Source organism: Crotalus tigris, unplaced genomic scaffold, assembly GCF_016545835.1.
Source record: "Crotalus tigris isolate CLP2741 ecotype Arizona unplaced genomic scaffold, ASM1654583v1 scf7180000020588.15403103151:6194809, whole genome shotgun sequence".
Lineage (NCBI taxonomy): Eukaryota > Metazoa > Chordata > Lepidosauria > Squamata > Viperidae > Crotalus > Crotalus tigris.
Genome location: NW_024098092.1, coordinates 1836872 through 1859291, shown reverse-complemented (window position 1 = coordinate 1859291; position 22420 = coordinate 1836872). Strand labels below are relative to the sequence as shown.

At 48.1% G+C, this 22420-nt stretch overlaps 1 protein-coding gene across 5 annotated transcripts in view; it reads right to left on the bottom strand.

The window, feature by feature from the left end:
- Nucleotides 1-22420, bottom strand: part of CLSTN1 (calsyntenin 1) — a 34776-nt gene that overhangs the window by 6727 nt on the left and 5629 nt on the right. For 2 of the 5 annotated variants that reach the window (XR_005559672.1, XM_039367295.1), the window contains exons 2-14: nucleotides 19582-19704; nucleotides 17112-17180; nucleotides 14964-15159; nucleotides 11711-11919; nucleotides 10741-10890; nucleotides 10459-10644; nucleotides 9899-10147; nucleotides 7669-7790; nucleotides 6748-6910; nucleotides 5129-5179; nucleotides 3450-3607; nucleotides 2007-2155; nucleotides 645-871 (exon numbers count right to left, since the gene is read on the bottom strand). Coding sequence is in view for 4 of the 5 variants with exons in the window: in XM_039367295.1 (XP_039223229.1) it covers nucleotides 645-871; nucleotides 2007-2155; nucleotides 3450-3607; nucleotides 5129-5179; nucleotides 6748-6910; nucleotides 7669-7790; nucleotides 9899-10147; nucleotides 10459-10644; nucleotides 10741-10890; nucleotides 11711-11919; nucleotides 14964-15159; nucleotides 17112-17180; nucleotides 19582-19704 (2052 nt within the window). In the remaining variant the exon portion in view is untranslated. The remainder of the gene's footprint in view (nucleotides 1-644; nucleotides 872-2006; nucleotides 2156-3449; nucleotides 3608-5128; nucleotides 5180-6747; nucleotides 6911-7668; nucleotides 7791-9898; nucleotides 10148-10458; nucleotides 10645-10740; nucleotides 10891-11710; nucleotides 11920-14963; nucleotides 15160-17111; nucleotides 17181-19581; nucleotides 19705-22420) is intronic. The other 3 variants (XM_039367296.1, XM_039367297.1, XM_039367298.1) reach the window with 3 other exon arrangements.

Sequence of the window (22420 nt, the reverse complement as noted above, 5' to 3'; positions counted from 1 at the left end):
TAGTCTGGTGCCTTAACCACTAGAACCCCCCCTTTTTTCTCCTTCCTTCCTTCCTTCCTTCCTTCCTTTCCTTCCTTCCCCCCCCTTCTCCACCTCCCTCCCTTCCTTTTCTCTCCCTCCTTCTCCTTCCTTCCTTCCCCTCCCTTCTCTCCCTTCCTCCTTCCTTCCCCTCCCCTCCCCTTCCTTCTCTCCCTTCCTCTTTTCTCTCCCTCCTTCCTTCCCCTCTCCCTTCCTCCTTCCTTCCCCTCCCTTCTTCTCCCCTCCCTTCTCCCCCTCCCTCCCTTTTCTCTCCCTCCTTCTCCTTCCTTCCCCTCCCTCCCTCCTTCCTTCCTCCCCCTCCCTTCTCTCCCTCCTTTTTTCCTCCCTCCCTCCCTTCCTTCCCATCCCTCCCTCCCACCGCCCATCTCCCTCAAACACCGCTGAATCTGATCCTGCATCCACCGCTGACTTTCAGTGCAGAATAAAAAAGAGAAATAAAAAAATAAAGCTCAGCTGAATGGGAAAATATCCCCCGAATTAACGCCTGCTTCAGTTTGATGGGCGAGATGCTGCTTTGTCCCGCTTTTGGAGAAAAGCGGTCGCTGGAGAAACGAAGAGAGAGCCCTGTGCAGCCCCTGCTTCCCTGCTCCTCCTCTGCCCCTCACCTGTAGGGTCCTCCTCTCCTTCTCCCTCGGGCTCCACCTCCCGGGTGATGGTGCTGACGATCCGGAGCTCGGGGAAGAGGGACACGCCTTCGGGGCTCTCGAACTCCGAAGCTGAGCGGGCAAAGTGGTCGATGCCGCTCAGGCTGATCTTGGGCTCCTCGGGCTGTAGGACCACGACGTAGCCCTCCACGAGCGGAATGGCGATGCAGGCTTCCTTGTCGGCACACCTGGGAAGGTAAGGCGTGGGGGCCGTCAGCGGGGTGGTGGATTCCCACGGGAGAGTTTCTCTAGCACAGTGGTTCTCAACCTGGGGGTCGGGACCCCATTTGGGGTCGAACGACCATTTCACGGGGGTCGCCAAACAACGCAGTCCGCCATTTTTTTCCCCCTTTTCCTTAGCTGCGCTACTCCCCTTTATTCTATTGGCTTTGGAAAGCCAATAGAATAGACTCTCTTGAATAGAGTCTAATTCTATTGGCTTTCCAAAGCCAATCGGAATTGTCCAGGCTGTCTCTGCCCTGCTGAGCCCGCCAAAAGTCCCCTTCTGCAAATGGTGCTGCACCAGTTGAGTAGTTCTCGACTTAACGACCGGTTGAGTAGCCCTCGACTTACGACCGGTTGGGGGTTGCAGCTTTAAAAAGGTTGAGAACCACTGCTCTAACACTAGACCAGTGTTAAAGTTGCCACGGTTGACAGAACTGCACTAGGCCTTCAACCCCTTTCAACGTTATCCTCCAATCCTGACCTTGGTTATTACTCTTCATGTTATTAAATAACACACACACACACACACACACACACACACACACACACACACACACACACACACACACACCCTTAATTTATACTAATGCCTCCATGTTAAGTTTGGATGTTCAGGTCCACAGGGGGAAGCGCCGTCGTGCCCGTTCTGTCGAAAGCAGAGGCATACGGGCTCCCCCGGATAGGCCTTATGAGCTCAGTCTGCACCACCCACTCTAACAAACAACAACAACAATTTGTGTTTCCCCGTGCAGTGTGAAATTCAGCCACACTCTAGAGCAATGCTGGCAATTCTGGGAATTGAAGTCCTTTAAAATGGTCAAGGTTGAGAAACACTGCTCTAGAGGTTTGCTTTGGGCACAGTTCGCAAACATAGCAAGTTTGTTTCCGGGTGCAATTCAAGATGCTGCTTGTCACCTTCAAAGCCCTTCGAGGCTTGGGACCCTCCCGCACCGGTCACATCTAGGGGACCCACCACAGTGGGGAGGCAAGGGATGTTGAGGGTCCTGCAAAGCAAGCGTCCTGCCCCGTGAACCAAGCAGCCACTGAGTCAAAACTCTGGTTGCATCGCCTCTCCTCCGAACCGCCGCAAAAACTCACTTCACCGTGCTTGTAATTTTGATCTGCCGGATGCCGGGCGTGGGGAACTGGCGCGAGTTCACGTACGAGATACGCTGCATGGTTTTGTCGAACCGTTCGATGTCGTCCCCTTCTAAACTCAGGGCTGACTGGCTGGGATTCATGTGGATCTGAAATGAAGGGAAATGGAATGGAATAGAATAGAAAATAAGGAATGGAATGGAATAGGATAGAATAGAGAATAGAACAGAATAGAAATTGGAATATAGAATAGAATAGAATGGAATGGAATAGAATAGAATAGAAAATAAGGAATGGAATGGAATGGAATAGGATAGAATAGAGAATAGAATAGAACAGAATAGAAATTGGAATATAGAATAGAATAGAATGGAATGGAATAGAATAGAATAGAAAATAAGGAATGGAATGGAATAGGATAGAATAGAGAATAGAGAATAGAATAGAAAATATGGAATGGAATAGGATAGAATACAAAATAGAGAATAGAATAGAATGCAGAATAGAATAGAAAATATGGAATGGAATGGAATAGGATAGAATAGAGAATAGAATAGAATAGAAGAACAGAGAATAGAATAGAAAATATGGAATGGAATAGGATAGAATACAAAATAGAGAATAGAATGGAATGCAGAATAGAATAGAATAAAAAATATGGAATGGAATGGAATAGGATAGAATAGAGAATAGAATAGAATAACAGAATAGAATAGAAAATATGGAATGGAATAGGATAGAATACAAAATAGAGAATAGAATAGAATGCAGGATAGAATAGAATAGAAAATATGGAATGGAATGGAATAGGATAGAATAGAGAACAGAACAGTGGAATAGAATGTAGAATAGAATAGAACGTAGAATAGAATGAAAAGAACAGAATATCTTTGTCATTGTGTAACTCACAACAAAATTAAGTGCTGTCCACAGTGCACATTGCACACAAGTAAAAACCACAAATCAGAACACAGATTACATACACACATCCTTCCCATTCTCTTCACCGTTGCGCCGTCCCTAATGTTGCGCTTCAATGTTGCCCTACACAGAGGTATTTAATATGGTTCCAGCTCTGGGAAGCCGAGAAGCCGCAGGTTGCTAGGAAGGCAAAAAACCCTCGGTAATAAATAGTCTACCTTTTAATTTGCAAACAATTTCTTCTTTGCTGACTGAGAATGCAAACTGGGATGGGCTTTTGTCTCAAATGTTTGCCATGTGCTAAACAAATAAATGGGAAGGCGGCCAAAATGTAAGACAACGGGAGCTTTTAAGCGGCATGCACTTTTAATGTTAAAGAAGCAAGGAATGTTGTAAACGCGGAACCAATTGCGGGCCAGAGATCCTGGGAGTCACGGCGCAAGCAGTCCGGAGGCTGACGTTGCTTCTCTGTGCCTTCCACGAGACCCGTGGCCCTTTCCACAGCGGCCGTCTGAGAATTACCTTGAGGCCCTTCGCAGCGCCGTCCGCAGTGGGCAGGTCCAGGCCTTCCTTGCAGGTGTACAGGCAATCGATGACTTTCTTGCTCTCCAGCTTGCCCGAGCGGATGGTCAGGCCAGCCAGGTTTCCGCGGAAGAACTGAGCCATCCGCTGGTCACCCCCTGGGCGAGGAAGGAAAAGCAGCCGTATTTAGCTCAGACGCTCGGCTGAGCACCCTGGCCTAGGTGCCACTCACGAACTGCGCCCGACTTCGCTTTCCAACGGCATGCAGTTAGTTGAGTCGCCCGTCCCGGAGGCCGGCTTGCAGTTATGCTCAAGCACGATGGGAAGGGAAGGAAAATAAAAGATGCTCGTTCATGCAGCGAGGGGCAGGGATGGGATGAGCGAGCCTTGCTGTGGAACCGAGGGGACTTTAAGAGGACATCGATCCGGCTGCCTTTATTTGAAGACAGCTTGTCTAAAACAGAGAAAACGATTACAACCCAGTGGAAAAGGGAAGACTTCTTCCCAAGAGCCAAAGGTCCAGGATGGAGACTACAGTGAGAGCCAGGATTATGGAGAGGGGATGTGATGGGGACTGCTACATTTCCACCCGGTGATCAATTCATGAAATCCAGCCCTCGCGAGGGTTTTACTGAAATATTCTTGGAGATCGTATGAAATTGCTCCAGATCAGCATTTCTCAACTCCGGCAACTTTAAGACGCCTGGACTCTCGACTCCCAAAATTCGGAGAGTCGGAGTCCATACATCTTAAAGTTGCCGAGGTTGAGAAACGCTGATGAAGCCTAGGAAAGCGTCTCAAATCTGGAACGCTGCCTGTTCTAGTAGTCCTCTCCTACTGCCCCATTGATTAAAAAAGTATTTTGAAACAACTGCTTTTGTACGCAAAAGGTTGGGAAACTCTGGGTTAGGTCCTGCTTTTTCTCCACGGAAGCTTCCTTAGGATCTGCCTTAGGATCGGCTTTCCCCAGGCCTCCCCATGTATGAGCCTGTGACAAAAAAGATTGGGATGGGCCAGCGAACTTCCATGGCAGAGGATCCTGTGTGGATAAGGAAACGAATTAGAGAGACATTGCTTTTGGTTGGCTGTTTAATTCCGAGGAAGGGAACCATGGGCCAATGAGAAGAGTCGGTGACGGGTCCCACCCTGCGGTACCCCCACCCACTAGGCCAGGGGTCTTCAAACATGGCCCTTTGATGACTTGTGGACTTCAACTCCCAGAATTCCTCAGCCAGCGTGCCTGGCTGAGGAATTCTGGGAGTTGAAGTCCACAAGCAAGGGTCTGCCAGCATGCCTAGCTGAGGAATTCTGGGAGTTGAAGTCCACAAGTCATCAAAGGGCCAGGTTTGAAGGCCCCTGCGCTAGGCCAAGGAGACTTCTCAACCTAGTTCATTTCGTGGCTTATCGACTGGCATATGAACACGTGATGAGGGGTTATTGCTACAAGAAGAAAGGGGAGGAGAAACCAAAGAGGAAGTGAATATATATATATACACATATACACATAAGAAAAGTGCAATGAAAAGGGGGAGAAAAAAAACAAGCTCAGCAACGTGATTATGTGTCCCTCCAATGGCCGTAGCAATGCAATGCTGGCCGGTCATGCTATGTGTGATGACGCCACGGCTTGCCTTGGACACGAAAGCATTAAAAAGAAAAAATTAAAGACGGCCAGCAACCTGCAGGATTTTCTGTGGCTTTGTCCGTGTCATTCTCATTTTCCGTATACTCTGCGGAGAAGCAAGAGACAGGGAGGAGAAGAAAAAACAGGAGCGGGCGGGTTAGGTAAGGGCCTGGATATTTCACCTGTCGCAGTTCAGGCCTGGATGGGTCACCCACCTGGGACTCCACTTTGTTAGGCGGGATCCAGAAGAAGGGCCTCCTCTGTGGTGGCTCCCTTCCTTTGGAACATCATCCCTGCAGACATTAGACTGGCCCCCACTTTGACAAGTCTTTCGGAAGGCCCTAAAGACTTGATTTTGCCAGCGGGCCTGGGGAACCCAGAGTTGCAAAGTGCATCAAATGGCTTATTTAATTGTGTGCTGTCGCCGATGGATGGGAGGTCGTTATTTTTTTTTTTTTTTAGTTTCATATATTGTCTATATTGTGTTTTGTCCATGGGGTCGCGATGGGTCGGACACGACTTCGCAATTAACAACAACAACAACAACAACACATTGTGTTTTTATTGCTTGTTAAGCTGCCTAGAGTCCCCGTGCGTGGGGAGGCAGCTATATAAAATTTCTAAATAAATAAAATAAAATAAAAAAAAACAAGTGAAGCGAAGTTCGCAATGACCTTGTGGAGCGACTCTCTAGCTCCTGATTCGAATAATTCGAAGGAGAAGCCCAAAAAGCGGCTGAAGTCACATATGAATTTGGATCCATTCCCCCCCCCCCCCTGGGGCAGTGCAGGAAGAGAGGAGAGAAAAAAGGGGGGATTGTCTCCGGCTGCGTTCCTCTTTCTGCTAAAGCTCAACGGAGCGCTAAACATAATCCCCTATTGACTTACAATTCAATTATGGTCATCAAATTCCTGCATGAGCCTATGTTTGGCATCTCACACAACAGGAATAGAAAGTGGAGGATTACGGAAAAGGACGTTTTCCCCACTAACCTGATTTTTTAAAAAAAAGTCCTTAAAAAGCGGTCCTTAAAAAACTGTGCAATTAGAAGATTTCTATTTTTTTTAAAAAGGAAGAATTACGGTGCAAAAACGTTGGCGTGGGGCTTGCCTTCTTAAGACTAATCTGAGCATCCATTTTCTGAGGATGCCGATGACTCTGACGCTATGATTGAAGTCCTTATGCAGTCTCTGGGGAAGGGCTGTTTTAACCGGCTTTAAAAGCTAGTTGGCTGCTGCATTTTTAAGGCCCCCTCCATCCCATACAGCCGTTCAGTGAATTATCCTGGCAAACATGCCAATCACTCATACAACCTATTGCGGGAAAGGCAGAAAGGCAGAGCCAGCGAGAACATTCTCACAAGACGTTTGGTTTTATATCTGTTTGAGCTCCCAACCCAGTTCACGTTCTTCGTTCTACTACATTTTTCTTCACCAACAGCTGTCAAGATGACAACAAACTAAGTGCTTCTCTCAAAAGGCAACTGCCTGAGCTGGAGAGAACTAGGAAAACGGGGGATCTGATTGTCTTTATTAAATCCGAGCTACTCTTTTGAACTTCTTTGCTTCAATCAGCCCGTTGCTCCTGATTGGATGAGTTGAAGACAATTTAACCCCCACATGGGAGTCTGGCCCACCAATAAGCCGTCAAGGTAAAATCTAGAAGCTGGCTTACCTTGCCAGCAAGCTCCAACCACTAGCTGGGATTCTATCTTGGAGGCGTGAAGGGGATAATCCTCAGTCACTGGGAAGGGATCAAAGGAAACGCCATCGACGTAGAGCGTGGCCACCGGAAACTCTACGTTGAGGATGTAGTGGTGCCATTCCTGATCGCAAACCTGGAAGAGGAGCCAAGTGTTTAAAAAGACATCTGTATTTTGTTGTTCCCAAAGGACAGGACCCGTTCCTGGCTCTACCTGTGAAAGATTCATAGCTTTAACTAGAGCTTAACAGGAAACCATGGACAGTGGAACCTCCCCCTTTGCTGGAGGTGATCAAGGGCAGGCAGGAGAGTTATCTGGGAGATTTTAATGAGGTTGTAATCTGGATTTGATGGGCCAGTGAGGGTCGTAATCTAATGCAGATGGATAGTAATTGAAGATCAGGCACCTCCGGGTAGGATCGGCTTGAATCCTTGGTTGTGGGCCACTAATTAGGTCAGTGTTTCTCAACCTTGACAATTTTAAGGCATGTGGACTTCAACTCCCAGAATTCCACAGCCAGCAATGCTGGCTGTGGAATTCTGGGAGTTGAAGTCCACATACCTTAAAATTGTCAAGGTTGAGAAACACTGAACTAAATGAACCAAAGGGCCTAACTTACAGCCCCTTTAGGCCAGGGATCCCCAACCCCCGGTCTGTGGTCCGGCACTGGGCCGCGGCATGCCAGCAACTGGTCCACACAAACAAGCAAAGCCGCATCTGCAGGATGCCGGCAGCACACAAAACCACGCACCCTCCGGTCTGTGGAAAAACCGCTCTCCACGCAACGGGTCCCTGATGCCTAAACGGTTGGGGTCCTCTGCTTTAGGCCATCCATTTTGCAAATCAGTGGAGGGGAACTGCCCTAGGGTGGCTGAAGTATTTTTTGGGCCCACCTGATTCAGCCTCCAGTGGAATTCGGCCGGCTTGTAACTCTGCCCCTCGGAGGGATCCTGGCGGAAGAGGAAGACCAACCGGCAATTGTGCACGTAGAGGGAATAACGGTGACGGCTCATGTCTGCGCAAGAAGATCAGAATTAGCCTCCCATCTCCGGCGCAGGGCGCCTTTGATGCTCTTGAAAAGTCATGGGTCCCTTCCAGGGCTGGTCACTGCCATGTCTACCGTCCACTGTCCAGGGCTGCAGCTGGGGAGGAAGCCCACAACATCTGGAAGAGGCCTAGCTTTGAGCTCATAACAGGAGGAGAACTTTCCCTCTGGCTCGGTGGGAACCAGGCCAACTCAAGTTGAGCCAATAAATCACAGCTAAGTAGCGCAGCATGCAAGCCCAGTGCCCTTTTTTTCCGCCACCCGGAAACAAGGACTTAAAACGTTATCTCCAGACCCGTAATTGGCCTATTAATGTCCAATAAAGGTTAACCCTGGGTGCAGAAGGCTTGGAGGCCTCCAGGAAAGGAAAAAAGAAAGTTTTAAGAGCCAGAAGTCCAAATGCATGGTGGGAATTCGCAGCTCCACGGAAGAGAGACCTTCACAGGATTCTAAACAAGCCAGCATATGTTTCTCATAATTCCTTGTTTCCAAGTAATTATTTCCAGCATCCCAAGATATCCCCTCTTGTTAAGTGACAGGAAACACTTGATATGGCGCAAAACGAAGCTCGCAATTCCCTTTTCCAGAGCTGCTTCCCTGGATTCGGGGCACGTTCGGAATAAACACACTTTGTCGCTCTTTCTGGATTCTTCCCTAATTAAATTCATTTGGAGCCAATGAGAGAGAGAGAGAGAGAGAGAGAGAGAGAGAGAGAGAGAGAGAGAGAGAGAGAAAGGAGAGAGAGAAAGGAGAAAGGGGAGAGAGAAAGGAGAGAGAAATAGGAGAGAGAGAGAAAGGAGAGAGAGAAAGGGAGAGAGAGAGAGAATGAGAATCTGCAGTTGTCTTGGGGTGTCTCTCCTCCCACAAAGAACCTCGCAGCGATTTAACAGGGGATGTGAACTTGAGCAATCCTGGGCAGACACTGATGAAATAGGTAGGTAAACTTCCTTCTCTCGTGCAGAAAGCAAACGGCGGTTTAACATTTTTTGCTTCCTCGAAAGCCAACTTTTTATTTTAGCTGGGGGCAGAGAGAGCGGGAGGCTTTTGCAAAGTCAGGCTCGTCTCCAAATGACAAAGCAGCCTCTTTTCTTTGCTCTGTTGTGAAACCCCAAGCAATTACATTCCTCCTGGAATGGAGCCCACTTTAGAAAGGACAGCTTGCAGTGCCCAGACATTGAACCTGTTCAGAGAATATTAGACAAGGGTGGAGGGACGGGAGAGCGAAGGATCTTCTCTTCGGAGGGGAAAAAAAAAAATCAGATTTCCTCTGTTGTGTTTCCAAATATACCAAATTAATCCGCTTGTCTGCTAGGGCAGGGGTCCCCAACCCCCGGTCTGTGGACCGGTAGCAGACCGTGGCATGCCAGCAACCGGTCCGCACAAACAAGCAAAGCCCCATCCGCGGGATGCAGGCAGCATACAAAACCACGCGCCCTCCGGTCCGTGGAAAAACCTCTCTCCACATAACCGGTCCCTGGTCCTCAAAAGGTTGGGGCCCTCTGTGCTAGGGAGAAGGAAGAGGCAACAACAAGCACAAAACCCAGACAGGCTGAAACACCACACCCAGGGCCGGGTTACTATGGAAAAACAATGATATTTTAGTCCAGTGGTTCTCAACCTTTTTAATGCTGCGACCCCAACCGGTCGTAAGTCGAGGACTACTCAACCGGTCGTAAGTCGAGGACTACTCAACTGGTGCAGTACCGTTTGCAGAAGGGGACTTTTGGCGGGCTCAGCCTGGACAATTCCTGTTGGCTTTGGAAAGCCAATAGAATTAGACTCTATTCAAGAGAGTCTATTCTATTGGCTTTCAAAAGCCAATAGAATAAAAGGGAGGAGCACAGCTAAGGAAAAGGGGGGGAAAATGGCGGACTGCGTTGTTTGGCGACCCACGTGAAATGGTTGTTCGACCCCAAATGGGGTCCCGACCCACAGGTTGAGAACTACTGTTTTAGTCTGCTGCTCTCAAACCGACGCCGGTGCAGTCTTTTTGTGACGTCACCGCAATCCTATCCCAAAGGCCGAAGCGGCCAGGCGCGGGACCGCAAGCCGAACGGCTGCCCGCCGCCTGCCTTCACCTGTCTTGTCCGAATTGCAGAGGATGGTCTCCTTCTCCTTAGCCCCGGGGCCGTGCCTCATCCAGACGGAAATCACAAATGGCTCCTTCAGGCTGATGCTGACCACGCTCTCCGGCACCGTCACGGCTTGGGTGCCGTTGAACTCGAAAACCTGGTCGCTTTCGTGGCCGTTGTCGGTGGGGAGGTTGACGGTCCAGTTGGCCGCGTTGCTCGGGGAAGGGAGCAGCTCCGCGGTGTCTGAGGACGCGCCTGCAACACCAGGAGTTAAGACACTGTAAAAGAGCGGGCCGGTTTTTGCATCAAAGATGCAGATCTGCTGTTAGCCGCTCCTTCCGGCAGCGAAATTCTGATTCTCGCCATTTTCACGTTTAGTTTGCTGAGTAAAAGACTGCGTATCTTACCTGGCATCTTCGTTTGTCTGGTCTGGGGGGACACATTAGGCACCCAGGGAGGGAAAGGCCTCTGTGCCTCTTTTCAACACCCATGCTGCAGCCGAGAGAGGCTCACCCAGCCTGACACACACACACACACCCCGGGAAGCCTGGAATCTTTCTGCTTACCGCAGAGCCGGTGAAGGGACTTCTCCGAGTAGGTGTCTCGGTCGCAGCCTTTCCCAATGTGATTGGTCTCCAGCTCGACGGTGGCCTGGACCGAGACGATGGGCTCGTCACAGGTCTCCAGGTGGATGCTGGGGAAGAGGGAAAGCGCCCCTGTCCCGGGTTCGTATTCCATCCTTTTGCTCCAGCCTGAAACCACCAACAGAGACGTTGCAGCCTTTGGGGCCTGAAGCAGCAAGCAAGGGGCTTTTTGGGGGGGGAGAGGAGGGGGGACACAAGACTAACCCTGCCAGCCTGGTTTGCAGGTGGGTTTAATGCTGATCTTCACCAGCACGTCCTCGGCCGCCCTCTTCTTCCCGCAGTCGTAGGCCGTGACGGTGAGCTTGTACTGGTGCTCCTTGCTGAAGCTTAGCTTCTCCGTGTTCTTAATGTAACCTGGCAAAGGCAAGAGTCGGGGTTCAAAAAAGAGAGCGGGCCCTGCCACGATGAATTTAGCGGTCGTAAATAAAAAGGACTGGCACGCCTGCATGGGGGGGGGGGAAATTGTGATGATCCCTCCCCCAAAGTGAGGATGGGATGGGTTTGAAGTCCTTCTAAGGCAGCTCTGTGGCCTGCCAAAATCTCGGGTACAAGCCCGGCCCTCTGTCGTGGCCTTTGGACCACTTAGCAACAGCACTTATATACCGCTTCACAGGGCTTTACAGCCCTCTCTATGTGATTTACAGAGTCAGTTTATGGGCCCCCCAACAATCTGGGTCCTCATTTGACCGACCTCGGAAGGATGGAAGGCTGAGTCGACCTTGAGCTGGTCAGGATCGAACTGCTGGCAGTGAGCAGAGTTTAGCCTGCAATTCTGTATTCTAACCACTGTGCCACCAGGCTGCCTGCCTACCTACCTACCTTCCTTCCTTCCTTCCTCCCTTCCTTCCTTCCTCTCTTTCCTTCACAAGCAACACCACTTAGACTTATATACCACTTCATAGTTCTTTTACAGCCCTAAGCGGTTTATAGAGTTGTCCTATTGCCCCCCAACAATCTGGGTCCTCATTTTACCAACCTTGGAAGGATGGAAGGCTGAGTCCATCTTGAGCCGGTCAGGATCGAACTGCCGGCAGTGGGCAGAATTTAGCTTGCAATACTGCATTCTAACCACCGGGCCACCACGGCTCTTGACAGGGATCTGGGCCACTTCAAAGGGATTCGGGCCACTCTCCAAAATGCCCTCTGTTACAAGCCAGCCAGCCGTGTGCCTTACCGTCTTTGCTGATTGCAAAGGGAACCTCCGGAGTGACAATCTCGTAACTGCAGATCTGGCTGAACTGCGGGGAACAGTCGGCATCCACCGCCTCCACCTTCAGGATGTTGTCGTACCGCTTCCCCTCGATTGCCGTGGCCTTGTAGGACTTCTCCTTGAAGACTGGTGCGTACTCGTTGACATCGTTCACCTGGATGTGCACGGTGGCTCTGGGAACAGAGGGTCAGACTGCTGTTTGCACCACTCAGGTGGCCTTGAGACACAAATAAGCCTCCAAGTGGCCTCAACGACTCTCTAAAAAAATGCAAATGACCAGCTGACTACAAGGAGTATCAATCCTTCCTTTCCCCACCATCTGGTCAGAGCTGAAGAAGCTTCTTGGATGAGAAGCGAAACCAAAAGCACAGGTATAGTATAGAGGGTACCTTGCTCAATAGTAGCAACTGTGAGAGGGATCTCGGAGTCCTAGTGGACAATCCCTTAAATAGGAGCCAGCAGTGCTACAGCTGCCAAAAAAAGCCAACACAATCCTAAGCTGCATTAACAGAGGGATAGAATCAAGATCACGTGAAGTGTTAATGCCACTTTACAAAGCCTTGGTAAGGCCACACTTGGAATACTGCATCCAGTTTTGGTCACCATGATGTAAAAAAGATGTTGAGACTCTAGAAAGAGTGCAGAGAAGAGCAACAAAGATGATCAGGGGACTGGAGGCTAAAAGATATAAAAAACAGTTGCTGGAATTGGGTCTGTCTAGTTTAATGAAGAGAAGGACAAGGGGGGACATGATAGCAGCCTTCCAATATCTCAGGGGCTGCCCCAAAGAAGAGGGAGTCAAGCTATTCTCCAAAGCGCCTGAAGGCAGGACAAGAAGCAACGGGTGGAAACTAATCAAGGAGAGAAGCAATCTAGAATGAAGGAGAAACTTCTTGACAGTTAGAACAATTAACCAGTGGAACAACCTGACTCCAGAAGTGGTGAATGCTCCAACACTGGAAGTTTTTAAGAGGAAACTGGACAGCCATTTGTCTGAAATGGTATAGGGTTTCCTGCCTGAGCAGGGGGTTGGACTAGATGACCTCCAAGGTCCCTTCCAACTTTATTATTATTGTTGTTGTTGTTATTGTCTTAGAAAAAAAAACCAAGTCCAGTTGCCTCGTGAAAAAAGCACCTTTGGGACCGAGGGACAGACTTTTTATCAAGGGGAAAATTCTGAACTGGAGACACACAAAGGCAAGTGTTAGCAGGGCCTGGGAATTAGAGAAGACGACCGCTGAACCGATAGTCTTCAGCAAACAAACTCCCATCACTTGGGCTCAGTTTCCTGTTGGTCTTTCATCCACTGACTCTCCAGAGTTAACTCTACTTTACATTGGGCCAAAGGGAGCTGGCTACCACCGGAAGTTACGATGATGAAAAAGAGAAGATCCCTTGGAATCTAGCCTACTTTAAGGCGGAGATGGGGGAGCTGAAGATCCAGTGTCTCTCAGCCCTGTCCATTTTGAGACGTGTGGACTTCGACTCCCAGAATTCCCCGGACATCGCAGCCAATGGGGAAGGAGGCTGGTGAATATTTCTGCGTACAGATGAACAGCCCTGGAGTTCTTCCTCGCCACAGACAAAGCTACTTTCGCCGCCCAGCTTCTCACCGTGTTGTAGTGACAGCTCTGAATGTTTGATTTTTTTTTTCAACTATAAGCAGCAGGCCTTATTAAGCCATCAATTATGGCCGTTAAAGAAAGGAAGGGTGAGGGCTCCATTAGCTGGAGCAGACAGCTTTTATTACAGCGCCACCCCCCCTAAATTTGTCACGCTGCAGGCCAATGGTCTAATTTCTCCTGGGCAAGAATTTTAAAAGGTCAAAAGCAGGGGAATGGGAGGGAGCTATAACAATCTGCCACCTTAAAGGTCACCTCCAGATTTTCCTATTAGGGAAAAATCAGACCAGAGATATTGAAGAGTCTTTCTCCCTTTTGCATCTGAAGTTCATGAGAAAAACGTAAGATCTGTTTAGAAAGCATCAAGGGATGCCCATGTATCAGAAATTAAAACCTAATTTGGGGGGGGGGGAGATGTACCCTTGTATATCCTCACTCTAGCTGCAGATATGTCTTGCTTTCTGTCCTTTCAGCAGACTAAGCAACCTTCTTAAAAAAAAAAAAAAAATCCATCGTTATCTTTCGGATTTCTTGAACCTTTCTGAAGAAGATGCTTGGATCAGCTTCTCTGTCGGGCCGAAAAGACTCGGGATGTGTTAAGATCACTGTGGGTCAGCAAAAGCCAAAGGAATGCATGTCATCAGAGGAGCTGTACCATAAAGCATAATGCAGACAAGGGTTTTTTTTTCCCCACTCCAGGAGAAGGGAGAGAGAGGGGGAGAAGAAGGGGGAAGGGAGGGAGAGATGAGATAGATAGATAAAGAGGGAGGGAGGGAGGGAGAGAGAGAAAGAGACCAGTAGGAAAGAAAGAGAGAGAGATACCGGTAGGATATAGATAGATAGATAGATAGATAGATAGATAGATAGATAGATAGATAGATAGATAGACAGACAGACAGATAGACAGACAGATAAGGAGGGAGGGAGGGAGGGAGAGAGGGAAAGAGAGACCGGTAGGAAAGAAAGAGAGAGAGATAGATACTGGTAGGATAGAGATAGATAGATAGATAGATAGATAGATAGATAGATAGATAGATAGATAGAGATAGATAGAGGGAGAGAAGGAGATACCGGTAGATAGATAGATAGAGAGGGAGAGGCGGAGAGAGAGAGAGAGAGAGAGAGAGAGAGAGAGAGAGAGAGAGAGAGAGATGGAAAATACTCTAAAGGTTAATGTGCAAATTCTTAAAACAAGATTGCTTCTGTCCAATAAATCCTGCAAAGGAAGACACCTGCACATCGGTCAGAGTCCTTGGGGAGGGTCAAGTGTTCTGTTCCTTTTTAAAAACCAGGATCTCAAAGCTGCTGATTTAATTCCTCCAAAGTGGATATTCTGAGCACCAAGCAAATGCGCAAGAAGGAAACCCGATCCATGCCACAGCAAATGACCCTTTCTGACCTGGAACCCATGCGCCAAGACACAACCGGGAGGAACGCCCTCTTCCATCACTGTGGCTTTCGGCGCAGGAACCACACACCCATCTCCCACGGGTATTTTTTTTTTTAAAAAAAGCAGAAACCAGATCCATTTGGGGAAAGCAAAGCTTATTTCCAATTAGGACTTCCTTTCTCCCGCCCAACCGCCCATCGCTTACTTGTGAGACTTCTTCATATTGACTCGGTCCGGTCCTGTCCCGCAGTCGTAGGCCTGGATGGTGAAGGTGTATTCCTTCTGCAGTTCGCAGTCCAGTTTTTCTTTGGATCGGATCATCCCTTCCCCGGTGGATTTGTCCACCACCACCGCTTCGAAGGGGACATTTTGGCCGTGAATTTTAAATCCACAAATCTCACCTACGAGAGGCAAAGGCAGCTTGGATTAGTCTCTTTCGGGCAGCCGGCACCAGGAAGACGGATCTCAAACGGGGATGGCGTGCACGAGGAGACACACACACACACACGTGTGAATTTGGAACAAGTATCACTTGGTTTAGCAGCCAGGGGTTTTGTGAGGGGTTGGGGGGGGGGGACGACAAAGCAAAAGGAACATGTGTTTGGGCCGTCCTGGGAACTTTTAGTCTGTGTTTGAAAAAAAAGGGAAGAAACAGGCAGACATCTGGATTCCCAAGCAATTAATTCCCTTTGCATTCACTCATGCAGGGGGACGTCGCAAAAGAGAAGGCAGGCATTTCACAGGAGCACTTGGGAAACTCCAGGGCAGAGAAGTTGAGTTCCCTGAAACAGGAGCAGAGAGCCCAGAAGCATAAATAATAACCCAGCCGAGGTGGCGCAGCAGTTAGAGTGCAGGACTGCAGGCCACTTTAGCTGACTGTGTTCAGCAGGTCAGCGGTTCAAATCTCAACTGGCTCAAGGTGGACTCAGCCTTCCATCCTTCCGGGGTAGGTAAAATGAGGACCCAGATTGTTGGGGGCAATGTAAATATATATATATATATACATTGCTTACTGGTGTACACTGCTTAGAGAGTGCTTGCACTTAAAGCGGTATATAAGTCTCAGAAATAAATACATAAATGGTCAAAGCCACTGGGAATAAATGCTGGGTGGGCCTCCTCATGTTTTTTGACCACAGCAGTTAAAAAACACTCCTTTATCAAATCAAGGAAAGGGAGGAGGGGAGTGAGGTGTGGGGGGGGGGAAGAGTTTCAACTGGATGCAGAAGATTCAGCACTTGTCATTCACCAAAATTCTGTCAAGTGATTGGGGGGTGGGGGGTGGAAGTCTTCCTGTGCAATGTATTTGATACATATATAGATATATATTTTTTAAAAAAAGAAAAAACAGCAGAAGTAATCGGGGAACCCAAAGGAACTATCGGAGGAGAAAAAGCAGAAATACCAATTTTTCAGGCATCCATTTCAATAGCTCTAAAGCAGTAACTCTCTCCCTGCTTTTTTCTTTGATCGTTTTCCCTCTGGATCTTAGCTTGGCAGACTGGAAAATCCGCCAGGGTGGAGGCTTGTGAGAAGCACACAGCCACGGCATCCACACATTCTGCTGAACAGGCATGCTGTGTGAACCCAAACGTTCCAGGAAACTACAGCTGGCAGACTGGTGCATTGGGACATCCAACTCCAGTTTGTGTCTTGCTAAAGCGCCTTCCAATCTATTTCCCCCCCCCCCAGGGGAAGGATGATCCAGGGGCTAATCCCGAATCGAATTCCCATCTCTGTGCCTCAAGGTCAAGGAGACAGAGCTGGCAGGTTCTCTGCAAAGCCACGCTCAGTTGAAAACTATCCATTTATCCACTGACCAATTCGGCAGCGGAGAGGCGGCGTTGCGCTCCGGAGAGGGTGGAATTCGGTTTACAAAGCTGGGAATGTTTAAACGCCCGGCGGATGGACTTCTCTCTTCCCTAACTGCAATCAAGAGGACAGCATTGCCAGTTCTGCCAACATTTACCAGGCACGCCACCTTCGTCAACTTGAGCGGAAACGAACGGAAAAATGGAAAAATGACGCCGCCCTTGAGAAAGGGGCTCGGAAAGGCCGTGTTTTCCAACCGCCGGCGCCTAAATCTCTCCAAATGGATGGTCTGATTTACCGATATTTCCAGCCAAGGATGATAAAACGAGGTTTTTCTATTGATATATATATATATATTTTTAAAGAGGGGATTGGAGGAAGCCAAGGAAAGGGCTGGGAGGAGAAGCGGAGAGGCCGAGAAAGTCAGGGCTGAAAAGCATGACAGGATCTTCTCGTTTTGAAGTGCCGATTCCCCCATTTCATAGCCAAAAGTTAGTGGGTTAATATTGATAAAAACGGGATACAAAGAGGCCTTCATCACCTTCCTTGCTGAGGGTCAGCTCAAAACTCTCTAAAGGGAGAAAAGATAAACCCAAGTCTTCAGGAAAGACTGAAAAGAGGAGGAAACGAGGAAAAGGTCAAAACACGCAGAGACATTGGACTGAAAAGCTTTGAACAACAACAAAATAATAAAAAAAAAAATACCCCAAATTTAAATGCTGCGCTCCAGCATCAATGCACCAGAATCCCCCCCCAAATATTCAATTCCCACTTTTTTTTTTCAAGCCCAGAAACCAGGGTCTGCTTAGAGCAGTGGTTCTCAACCTTTTTAAGGCCACGACCCCCAACCAGTCGTAAGTCGAGGACTACTCAACGGGTGCAGCACCGTTTGCAGAATGGGACTTTTGGCGGGCTCAGGAGGGCAGAGACAGCCTGGACAATTCCTATTGGCTTTGGAAAGCCAATAGAATTAGACTCTATTCAAGAGAGTCTATTCTATTGGCTTTCAAAAGCCAATAGAATAAGAGGGAGTAGCACAGCTAAGGAAAAGGGGAAAAAAATATGGCGGACTGCGTTGTTTGGTGACCCCCGTGAAATGGTCGTTCGACCCCAAATGGGGTCCCGACCCACAGGTTGAGAACCACTGGCTTAGAGGCAGGCCCCAGGCATACTTTGGAAGGAGGTCACCTAGTTTCCCCAACAATTTAGATGCTGCAGTGAGTTCCAATCTCATTTTCAAACAATGCGTAAAGCCAATTTGGGAGGGGGGGGGAGTCTCGGATGCTACTCAGCCTTCCCGCCCGTTTGGCCGTATTGTTCCCACACTTTGCAGAATGTCTAGGAGCCTCGCCTGCCATCAGCCCAGATATGATCTATCTCACGTTCGGATTTTTATTTTTATTTTATTTTTTAATTCTTGACCCTCTTGGGATAGTCCCTGCCAATCTAGATGCTCTTCAAAGGAACAGTTGTCAATTCTAAGCTAGGCCACGACCTCCATCTGACCAGGAATTGCTTTGGCAGCAACTGACTTATTTCAGGCTGGCTCTATGGAGGTTCTCCGCCCTCCGGGGTCCTGGTTGTCCCAGAGGTGCTTTTTCCAAGAGGTTTTTCTTTGAAGACGTTCTACTTCTCATCCTCATCTTCTCTGGAGAGCTGAAGAAACTTCTCGGATGCAAAGCAAAACGTCTCCGGAGAAAAAACAAGGACGTCCAGTTGCCTCCTGAAATAGCACTTCTGGTTCAGACTGGCCCAAACTGGGGTGGACAAAAAAAAAAAAGACTTGAATGAAGATGCTTGAGTAGGCTCAACGTGACTGATGCTAACCACAGCGCCTTGCTTGAAGGTCTGTCATGGAAAATGGATCAAAACTCTATGCTGGCTGTCAGCCGCAGAGCGTGGTAATGTCCCACTGGCTTAAAAAGGGTTACCCAAATTTACCACGGATGGACATTTCTGCATCGTTAGCCAAAAGAGGCAGGATGGACCTCTTCGGCTTTTTAGCTCTCTGCTCCTCAACGAAGCCTCCCTTCGTTTCCGTTTTTGCAGACCGCTTTGGACCTGCTTTGTAAGTGCTTCATCTGTCAGGGCTGACGCAGCTTCGTCCGTCCACGGGAGAGAGGGAACAGGCTGGGGAAAGGACACTATTCTACATCGGTGGCCTCAAAAATGGAGTTTGCAAGGTCTTCTGCCCTTGAGCCAGTCCCGACTTGAACAGTGGAGGACAGAACGTTCTTTCTCTAATACATATTCCAGGGGAATCTCAAAACAACCCGAAATTACGGAGACGTTTCAAAAGCAATTTATGAGACGTCAGAGGCCTGCTGCTTACGCCTTATCTAAATCTTCCTGCGCCATGAAAGGAGAACAGCTCTTTGAATTTAGCCCTTGATTCCGTTCCGGGCAGATTGAAAACAGGTTTGAAAATCCAGTCTCTGGCAGAGGATGTTTAGCAACAGCCTTCCTCACCGGGTGTGCTACCTTTTGTTCTGTTTTGCTCAGTTATAATATCCTAATCTGTATTCTGTAATTTTCTTCCAGTGAACTCCAGGTGCCACGAAAAAGATTCTTAGTCATATCCTACCCTGGCAATCATCAAGCACGGATCTGTTTAGCTTTGGAAGGCTGTCTTCAAGATGTGCGTTCAAACAAGGCCGCCAGCAGCGTTCAGCATCTTTTGAAAATTAGCAGCATTAAAAGATTTGATTTGCAAAGCTTCCCTGGCTTGCTTGCTTGCCCTTTCTTATCACCATAGATTGCCAAAGCAGCTTCGTTCCTAAATTTGGGTTGAGCTCAGCCTTAGATCAGTTGGAAAACTTAGATCTTTGCTTTGATGGGAAACCCACATTCAAGAGGAAACTAAACCTGCAAATAGCTGCTGTAAAGGGCACAAGGTATCTAAAAGGACATTTTTTTCCTAAGCCAGCTCTTGTATCCCAACCAAAGGAACCTTGGCTTTGAAGGAAGGCCTCCACCAAACACTAATTAAATAAATGCAAGCCCCCCCCTACCTGCAAAGCGAAGCGGCGAATCTTTATCCAGTGCTATCAAGGGAGGGTCCAGGAGCACTGTGTTGTCGTTTTCGGTAACAATGCCATGGTAAGTGGTTTCAATCCATGGCTTGTGCTTGTTAACTGTAAAACCAAAGAACAGAACAAGATTAATAAGAGACTGAGGGCAACGGCCTTTCCCAAATGTTTTCTGCCGTGGCTGCATCTCACCTATCCGAGCTTCGTGAGTTGACGGCCTGACATTGGTGTGGACGGTGGAGGGGAGACGGAAAGAGTGCAACGTAAAGAGGAAGAAAGGGGGGGGGGGATGGAAGCTCAGCTGAGCCCAGGTGAGAAGCTGGGTCAAAAGTAAGGAGATGCAGAGATGCAGAGCTGGGAACTGACCACCTGTTTCCTAAACAATATGCAAGCACCTGATTGGACATTTGCAGATTATCAGGGATGGCGGCTTTCCTTTGTGTCGTTTGTGTGGGAAAACCTCAGCTTCAGCTTCTGCTACCTTCTGTAACCATTTAAGCTTTTCAGTCTTGGCAAAATCAAATGGCCGGGAGTCTTTCTTTGCTAGATGACTGAGGGGGACGGTTGACATTTTCATTTATTTAATCCTGTGTCTGTGGTTCAAGATATTACTCTGGGATGCAAAATCCAGATTAAGGAGGCCCATCTCATCATCACCCACCCCTTCATTGACTCACCTCTGGATGACCGTCCTCTACCTGGGACTGCCCTGGGAGACTCCACAGAAGCTACAGCTAGTCCAGTTGCAAATGGGCTAGAATAGGCGTTGGCTGTCACCTAAAGAGCCCTTTGGGGCCAGGTTATTTGTGGGATTGCCCACCTCCAGTTATTTTTATCCACCCCGCAAGGCTTGGTAGGCTCCAGGTCTCTTCTACTAAACAGGTGCCTGTGAAGGAACCTGGTCATATCACAGCATCTGCGCTGTGGAACAGCCTACCTGACAAGATCAGGATGTCACACCCAACTCTACCTGGCTCTAAATTGTGGAGACACAAGCATGAGGCTTTAACTGCACTTTGTGTTATAGGGTTCAGGTATTTAGATGACGGTCACTGCCCAGAATTTTATAACGAGTGGACAATACTAAATCCTGAACATCCAGATAGAACTAGGATTCTCAGAAGCTGCCACAGACAAGGTACGGTCTGTCTTTCTGTGGCATCCGCCATCGCCACCATCCCGCCAATCTTTAACAAAGATGAATTATGTTGGTCTGCAGGCAACACGGCACAAAGGAGGTTGGTTATATTAAATGAGACCCGTTCTCTTCATAAAGGATAATAATATAATGTCCCAGCTGAAAGTCTGCAGATTCTATTGCTAGAATAAATGGAAACATCAGGGCTTTTTTTTGGGGGGGGGGGGGGAATATCTTTTATCCTACCAATAGGTTTTGTCATTTAAGATTTAAATGCAGTCTTTGGAGGGGTGACAACTTTCAAGCTGCTCCTGGAGCACTGAAAATAGCATAAGGCTTTATCTTAAAAAAGGCTAATGCAGGAGAGGGTGAAAAGGAAAATTGCACCCAGAGGTCAAGTGCTTCAGGTCTGTTTAGGGCAAAGGAATGTTATTTCACTCCCAGGGACTGGTTTATCAATACTGGCAGTCCTCCACTCACCACAGTTCATTTAGTGACGGTTCAAAGTTACGACGGCACTGAAAAAAGTGACTTAGGGCCATTTTCCAGAGTTACAACTTTGGAAGCATCCCCACGGCCATGCAATCCAAATTCAGGTGCTTGGCAGCTGACTCTCTCTCTCTCTTTTTCTTTCTTTCTTTCTTTCTTTCTTTCTTTCTTTCTTTCTTTCTCTCTCTCTCTCTCTCTCTTTTTCTTTCTTTCTTTCTTTCTTTCTTTCTTTCTTTCCTTTTGCACTGCTATCTAAAAGGCAGCAGTTTTCTGCAAGCCTCAGGGGAGCAGTCTTAAGCATTAACTCTGCTATAAAACAGTCAAGGTTTCTCCTCTGAAAGTGCCTTTTAAAGGCAAGTTCCTCATGGCCCAAACAAAAGTCTTCTCCAGCAGCGTTTCTGCTGTGTTGAGAACCATGACTGCTACAGAGCGAGCCATCATGAGATGGGACACCTATTTAAAAGGAAACAATCCCTGGTGGAAACTTAAGATCCATCCTAGGCCAATTTTCACAACTGCCATCAACAATACCTGCAAGTGCAAGAAGGGACTGAATCCCAACGTAGATGTGAAATAAATTCCAAACACCAGCAAACAATCAGAATAGCGCTAGAAGGGACCTTGGAGGTCTTCTAGCCCAACCCCTTACAAAAGCAGGAGACCCTACAAATTCTGGACAAATCTTCTTAAAATCCTCCAGTGATGGAGCACCCACAACCTCTGGAGGGAAACTGTGCCACTGGTTAATTGTCCTCACTGTTAGGAAGTTTCTCCTTAATTCCAGGTTGCTTCTCTCTTTGATCAGTTTCCAACCATTGTTTCTTGTCCTGCCCTCTGGTGCTTTGGACAATAGGTTGACCCCCTCTTCTTTGTGGCAGCCCCTCATATACTGGAATGCAGCTATCACGTCACCCTTAGTCCTTCTTTTCAAACAAGGAAACCCAACTTTGTTAAAGCTAGAGGCTACGGAATTGTCCCCTCTAGTTAATCCCAAAGATTAAAACATATAATCTTCTCTCCTAGCTTCCAGTTTTAAGTCAGCAATTCACTATAGTATAGACAGCCTGAGGGGGGGGGGAATAATTTGTAAAAAGAGCTGACTAAAAAACCCCCAAAGGTAATGATTGGGAGGATAAAAGCTGCTCCCCAAATCAATGCACTGATCCAGAAGACTAATCTATAGGAGGATGTTAA